The sequence below is a fragment of the Solanum pennellii genome, chromosome 10, assembly GCF_001406875.1.
Source record: "Solanum pennellii chromosome 10, SPENNV200".
NCBI classification, from domain to species: Eukaryota; Viridiplantae; Streptophyta; class Magnoliopsida; order Solanales; family Solanaceae; genus Solanum; species Solanum pennellii.
The window spans coordinates 66,803,753-66,812,060 of record NC_028646.1 but is presented as its reverse complement, the minus strand read 5'-3'; the positions used below and the strand labels follow the sequence as shown (position 1 = coordinate 66,812,060).

Sequence of the window (8,308 nt, the reverse complement as noted above, 5' to 3'; positions counted from 1 at the left end):
TATATATAATATTATATTTTTCTTTTAGTTCATTTCAAAACATTTAAGAGTGTATTTCTTTTTCGTTAATCATGAAATCTTACTTTCACATGTTATGTTTAAGAGTATCAAAGTAAAAAATTATTTTGGTATATTATATATATATATCTATATATATATATTCATTAATAAAATTAGTTTGCACTGCATAAATAAAAATTAAAAGACAGACTCTGATTTATTTTTTATTTTCCACTCTATTAAATGAATTGGATGGAGTTTAACATATTCACAAACCCAAGATAAGTGAACCCTCACTTTTTGTTACGTGCTTGCTCTCGATGTCTAATAGTTAGATATTGATTTGAATTTAAGTTTTTAATATAATAAGACTTAATAGTAAGTGTTTACAGAGAAAGTTCATTAGTATTCAGACAACATTAAGTGGTTGCATTAGTATTTAGCCTTATTTTGTAACTTTAAAAATAATAAAATAAACTTATGATGTCTTATTATCTATAGTTTCCCTCTTAACAAAAATCACCTCAAAAATAAAAGTCGCCAAAAATAAAAGAAATCAAATTTAGGATTGGTCAAATTCGAAAGATTTTACCTCATCTTGAACTTGGTCAAAAGTTTTTGTTTTTTCGATACTTCTTGTTCATTCTCCACTTTGGGATCTAAAGTAAATAATGTTTCAGTATCACTAAATTTATTAGGATGATCAATAAATTTTTGTTCCATCAGAAATTGTGAAACTGAAAAAAAAAATTAACTTGTATAATATTGATAACTTTGTTACTGATCAAGAAAAGAGTATTGTGCAATTTAATTTGTCTATACATATTTTATTTTGAAATTTGAAGAGTATCCTTCACAACATTGAGATTGACCAACCAAACCAACCCATTGAAGTAAGACAGGTTATCGTCATTATGTTTGATGGGTTCAACAACAACTCCTTGCATGCGAAGGTTTCTATATAGCAACCAAAATGATGTTGATGTTATATTTCGTCAAGAACTTAGTAATTTGAGATATGTAAGCTTTCATAGTGTTGAATTAGTTCACCAACACCAACACACAAATAATATTTCTTTGTTCATGAATTTGTCATGAGATTGAGTAATATTGAGATTTTTAGATGAAGTTCTTGACGTTTCATTCATTTTTTATCAATTGAGTTTTTTTGAGTTCTTCATAGGAGTGTTTTGCCAATGAGAGATGTTCTTGGTTGATTTTTAGTGGATTTTGTTGAATTGGTGATGGGTTTATGAATCTAAACATATTGGGAGGAAATCATTCAATTCTAGATTGCGCTCAGTCAGACCCCCAATAAATGGAGGTGTAGCGTGTTGCGCCATCAGTGCGACCGATCAAACACCAATAAATAAGTCATTTTTCTTCTCTATTCTCGTTTCTTATTTGGCGTTTGAGCTGGATTTTTATTCTTTTCATAATATCAACTCTTAAAGTCTTCATTAATCCTTGTGATATCCTATATATGTTACAGGACACATCTTCGTAAATTGTCAAAGAATTTTAATTTTCACCGAAATATAGTAATATGCCTGCTGTATTTTTATATTTTATTCAATGAACGACTTAATTGAAGATTCGTTCACTAAGCAATTATTTAGAAAGTCTTTACTACCTAATGGTGCAAGTCCAAAAACACACATTTATTGATGAAAGATCAACCTTCTTGAATGCTACTTGTTTTGTGGCTTAGTTGAATTCCAAAGATAAAGCTGTTATTTATTCTTCCGTTTGCTCGTGGGATGGACTCTAACTATTTTCAAGAAACGTATTAACGTTCCTTGAAACCAAACAAATTTTATTTTGAATTCCTTGTATTTTTATCATTCTTATTCAGTTGTCTTAACGATTTGGATTGTGACAAGTTATTTACTTAAAATAAAATCAAAAATAAGTTTATCCAACTGAAATATTTGATTGTAGGTAATATATCATATTGTTGAAGTAACTTTAATATAAGTGAATTGAAGTAGTTACTGATACGCAATACCATTATATATAATGTAATCAGTTTCAATGAAATTTTAATTATCATTTTTCGAGAAATTATTTTATTTTTCAAATTCTTTTTTATTATAAAATTATTTTACTCTAAATTTCTAAATAAAATAAATTGCAAGCAAATATTATATATTATACAGATTAAATGGACAATTTATATAAAAGTGAAATCATTAAAGAAATAAAATTACATAATAAATATATTACATAATCGTAAAGTTTATTCTAAAACTCATTTTTCAAGATTATTAGGTTTCTTCCGTAGATGTTTTATCAATGCATTATGAAGTTCAAAATAAATAAAGAAATTTTCACATACAGCCACTAAAAAATAACTTAATTACGCTCCATAACTATAGTTTGCTAATTATGATTCGTAGCTACATAGAGAGGAGAGTGACGAGTGAGATTGGGAGAGGGAGGAGAAAGACGAGCTAGAGAGTGGGAGATAGTTGAATTGTATATGTATATTGGTTAGATAAGTGTATACATGCAACCGGTATACATATGTATTTGTATATCTGGCGAGCGGATTGGGAGAGACAGGAAAGAGACAAGAGAGATTGGGAGAGAATCAAGCGAGAGAGGACAATAATTTGTATAATTCGCATCTCCTTTGTATAGTTTGCGGGTACTTTTTATAATTCATGTGTTTTTGTATAACTGAGTAATTATGAACCTTAAATATTGTATTAGAACCCACACTGTTACCAAGAAATGGTGTTCTGAGAATTCTCAGGCTTGGAAACTTCTTATGAATGCAAGAGAGAAAGCATAATCCAACATCATTTGGAGAATCAGTGAGGGTGAATGCAGTATGTGGTGGGATAATTGGATTGAAAGGGGGGCCTTGGCTTCTATGTTTCCAGATGACATTATAAATCCAAGAGCTAAGGTCAAAAACTATATTGTGGATAGCATGTGGGATCTACAAAGACTCAGGAACATGTTGCCTCAACATATGGTGTAGTACATCAGTATCATACACATTGGGCAACCTGATGAAATGGATTATGCTTTCTAGAAACTTACACAAGATGGCAACTTTGACAACTACACGGCTTGAAACCTGGTAAGACAAACCAAAATAAAAAATATGAAAGTCAATCATGTATGGCACCAATGCATTTCTTTCAAAATATCATTTCTAACTTAGAGAATTCTTTTCCGAAAGCTTCCATTCAAGGAAGTGGTGAGAAATTTCGTAGACAATGAGGACAAATAACGTTAACATGTTATTGTTGCTCCAATTTAGAGGATGAAACCATGCAACATGTCTTCATTGAAGGGAGTGCAACTGACTTCATATGGAGATTGTTCGGAAGCCCTTTAGTAGTCATACATGGACATAGCCCTCTGAAGACAATCATGGAAAAATGGAGAATTAGAATTCATCACAACAATGTTTACAAGCTTCTACTCCAGATTGTTCCTATTTGCATACTTTGAGAGATTTGGTAAAGTTGGAAATCATGTAAATTTGGAGGCAAGAAGAAGTTCAATACTAGAAGAATGGAGACTCAAATTTTGTGGAATATTATAACTGCTATTGGTATAGCATTACCTAAATGCAAATTGTTTGATGATAACTACACATTTGTCAAACTGTGGAAAGAATGAAACCAGTGGTGAGTTGTAAGATCGTTGTCTGAAAAAAACCGGCTGAAGGAAGACTCAAACTCAATAGTGATGGTAGTTTCTTAAGCAGCAATAATCGAGCTGGAATTGGGGGTATTCAATTCCAATCTTTTGTGAAAGTAACAATCAAGCAGAAGCCAAGCTATTAGATAAAGTGTTTAATGGTGCAATCAAAAGAATATCAACAGATTGGACTTGGAGATGGACTCTATGATTATTGCTAACATGATAAAAGAAGCGAACAATTCCAACCTCAAACTCAAAGCGATCATAAGGGAAAAAAGGCTCAACATGGACATAGATGAAACACAAATGGTTGATTTATTGGTAAAAATGACATCCTCAAGTGGAATGGGTAACTTTTACTATTCTTTTTAGCAACTTCCGAAAGAATTAAAGAGACTCTTTCAACTAGATAAATATCAACTCCCTAGTATTAGAAGGAAGTTTGATAAGGTTAATTTTTTTTGTAAGTTAAACTATTTGTAAGTCTAAGGAAGAGTTTGTATAGGCTAAATTCTTCCTTGAAGATTGTTATCTTGTTGCAGTGAGGTAAGAAAAATTATATAAAAAAAAGAGTTTGTATAAGCTAAACTATTTGCAACTCCCTCATCCTTTTGAATGCTCTTTAATGGAAATAGACAAGGAAATTTTATATAAAAAAAAGTCTGGAATTATATAAATATGATAAAACTCGAAATAACGAATTGATTTAAACATAAATATATGAACTTTAAACAGTTATATAAATTATATAATACAAATTACATTAGATAAATTATGTTATAAAAATTTGATAACTACACATTTATACAAACTTCAAAAAGTTATACATAAAAGATTGAATGTATATGATGATAAAACTGAAAACTCAAAGGAAATCATGGTCATATATAAATACAAACCATCGTAAATAAATACAAATCAAGCGAAAAATTATTAGTTGCGATTATACAAATCTGGCGAGTTATACAAATGTGACTAATTATATAAATTCGAAGTCAAAGCACGTAATTAATGTTTAATGTTAGTCGCAAGTGATTATTATAGCAAATTATAACCATGATGACTAATAAGTTTGCTTAAGTCAGAGGATTTTTATAAATATATATTGTTATCCTTTTATGCCTTGCTAAAAATTATTTAAACTAATAATTATCTGCTATTCCATGTTAAATTGTTGTATCTAAGTATTTTCATCTTCTTTAAAAGTAGTTTAGTAATCAAGTAAATTTACAACTGTAAACTGACATGAATTCAGGTATGTTTCCTCAATCGCAGTTCGAAACAGGCCCAAATTCCTCTTCCATCACTAACATTTTCCACCATTGTTGCAACTCAAAGAATCTCAGAGCCATTAAAGTATTTCAAGCACACCTAATTAGAACTGGGTTAATCTTCATCTCCACTAATTTTCAGTTCAAACTTGCAACTTCACTTCCCAACAACAACCACCACCATGTACAGACCTTCACCAACTTCTTCAAATTCCTCAAACCCACAAACCCTTTGCTCTTAAATTCAATTCTTTCCCATTTTTCCCAAAATGGGTTTCATTCTCTTGCTCTTTGTACATTCTCTTTCATGCATTTTGGTGGTATTGGCATTGATTCATACACGTTGTGTAGCTCCATTACAGCTTCATCTGCTGTGAAAGATGTGAAATTTGGGCGAATGATTCATACCCTTGTGCGGAAATCGGGTTGGTTTTCTAGTGTTTATGTGGGGTCTGCTTTAGTGGATTTGTATGCGAAGTCGTTGTGTATCAAGAATGCAGCTAAGCTGTTCGATGAAATTCCTGTGAAGAATACAGTTTGCGTGAATGTAATTCTTTCAGGTTATGCTGAAGCTAAGATGTGGATGGAGGGAATGTCATTGGTCAGGAAGATGCCATGTTTTAATTTATGTTTGGATAATTTCACTTTTTCAGCTGCTTTGCGTGCTTGCGTTGGGCTCTCTGCATTTGAATTGGGAAAGCAGATTCATGGATGTGTAATTCGAAAAGTTCATGACATGGAATCCAATGAGTTCCTGCAAAGCTTGTTGATTGATATGTATGGCAAATGTGGGTCAGTGGAGAAGGCTAGGCATGTATTCGATATGGTTGGCTTTAGATATGGAGAAAGAAAGAGGGATGTTGTTCTGTGGACATCAATGCTCAGTGTTTGCGGAAGGAATGGGAAATTTGAAGAAGCGATTAATCTGTTTGATGACATGGTAATGGAAGGAATCAAACCAGATGGTGTAGCATTGTTGACTGTTCTCTCCGCTTGTAGTCACACTGGCCATGTAAATCTTGGAATGCAGTACTTCGAATCAATGACATCTAATTACAGTTTGGAACCCAGTCCTGAGCACTATAGTTGTGTGATTGATTTACTGTGTCGTGCAGGTGAGTTGGATAGAGCATGGAGCTTAATCAACGACTTATCTTACAAAGACAATGATAATTTCACTGTTACCATGTGGGGGGCCTTGCTTAGTGCCTGCCATAACTTTGACAATGTCGAACTAGGTAAATTAGCTGCTCAAAGGGCACTGGAGTTAGACCCTCAAAATGACGGGGTTTATGTTCTGCTATCGAACATGTATGCGAGGAATGGTATGTGGAATGAAATTGAGATGTTGAGGGAACGGATAAAAGAGAAGGGATTAAAGAAAGACATAGGACATAGTTTGGTAGATATCACTAGATGAGATAAAGGCAATAGTAGAAAAATAAGCTACGTTCTTCTTCTCATGGATTTGTTTAGTTAAAAGAAATGGTTTATGAGGTGTGGCACAAACTGTGAGGGTCCTTGTTGATTTCCATTTTGTATGATACATATCTAAAATGATTAGAGTATACTGAAAGCGCAGTTATGATGTTCAAGATGGCTAATTTATGATTTGGTGCATACTGTAAGCACAGTTATGATGTCCAAGGGGGCTCATACATGGGAGTGATGCTACAAGTCTGCAGCTCAAGTTAGATTGTTGAAAGACCATGCTTCATTGTAGACTTGTTTCTTGAATGTGCAGCGGCAGAGCAATTAGGGCAGTAGAATGCTGAGGAATAACCTTTTCAAATCCAAATATTCCAGGACAAGGAAACCAAATATATTGATCAAATTGACATTAAGCTAAACAAGGAACTTCTACGGCAGAAGAGTGCCTCTTCCATCTCAAGAAAGAGCTACCTGAGAGAAATCTCAGTTTTCATTGAAGCTCTTATTTTTTCTGTTGGACTTGAGGTGTGACGAACCAAATTCTTATATGTGAAGTGACAATGGAGAGAGAGGGCTGGGACATGACTTTGAAATGCTTGGGCTTAATGAGCAATGTAAGGAGAGTTCTACTGGCAAAGAAACATGATGGCAGAGAGATAGGAGGAATAATAGGGAGATAAAAGAAGAAACTCTGGCAATCCAATGTAACATCTGTTGGACATGATAGTAACTAGTGCTGCTTGAAGCACACCAAGATAACAAGAACTAGCTCATCTGGAAGAGTAACCATAATCCTTTGTAAGTTTCCTCATATTTGAAGTGTAAAGATTACGACTAAATATCGAGAAATCACTTGCTCTTAATTCTTAACTTCTGGGATGGTCAGGAATCAAAATGAAATGGGTCCTAACAGCAGATCCATTGACTAATAATGGACAGATGAGCTATATGAAAGGAAGACAAAATCATATACTAAATATGCTTGCTGCCTCAGGCGAAGGATGAATTTATTGTTTGTTTTTGTCATCATTGTGCATTGATATTCATTTGCTAAATTGTGGAGGACTGAAGTATTGCAATAGTCGTTGGAAGTTAGAGAACTTTCAGAACAATAACAATAGCGAAGTTGTGGAACCTGATAGTTATGTATGTGTAAGGTGATCCTCATGGTTCAGCTGGACATGTTCGACTTTCATGGTATAACAAGAAATAAGCTGGGTTGGATCTTCTAAGGCATGTATGGAGATGGAATATGAGCTTTGCTGTTCAAAGATATCCAGATATCTCCAACTGTACCACCATTAACAACTAATGCATAATTCATCCAAATTAAAATTGTAGCTTAACAGTTTTTCACTGTGAAATTCTTTTATCAATTTATTGTAATGAAGAAAAGATATGGTTTATTCAGTGCTGGAGTTGCAATTTCATATTGCAAGATTCAGAAGGTAGTTGAGGATCATAGATGGACAGCATCTACATTTTATACCTGCCTCTAGTTCTGAGTTTATTATAACTAGATGTAAAGTAATTGTCTTATTCTGCTGAGCTTTGATGTAAAATTTCTTTTTAATTTTTACTTGATATATGATGTGCTTGTAATTTCTGCAAAGTAGAGTCATGAGAAAGAATTACAACTGTACCAACTATAAGAAGACGTTGAACTAAAATGTTTTTGAGTGGAGTTATACAGAGATTATTCCATTAATTTTTTCTTCATATGTTAAATGTCCTCTTTGATACTCTGCTAAATACTTGGACACTTTTGGCTTATCTGGACTACCAAGCTAATTAGACCATCTCCAATCCATCTCTATTTTACTCTCCATTCTCTATATTTGGATCCTTTCTAACCCACCTCCAAATCACCCTTTATTCTCTATTTATAGAGAGGTAGAATAGTAGTTTTCCAAATTTGGATAACTACTATTCACACTCTCTAT

General features: G+C 32.9%; 1 protein-coding gene across 1 annotated transcript; it reads left to right on the top strand.

The window, feature by feature from the left end:
• The first annotated feature begins 4,817 nt into the window (after positions 1-4,817).
• LOC107032502 (putative pentatricopeptide repeat-containing protein At3g23330) lies at positions 4,818-7,951 on the top strand. Its single transcript, XM_015234106.2, has 2 exons — positions 4,818-7,163; positions 7,252-7,951. Exon 1 carries the CDS (start codon positions 4,909-4,911, stop codon positions 6,352-6,354), a length of 1,446 nt encoding a protein of 481 aa, XP_015089592.1. The 5' UTR covers positions 4,818-4,908; the 3' UTR covers positions 6,355-7,163; positions 7,252-7,951.
• Positions 7,952-8,308: the final 357 nt, after the last annotated feature.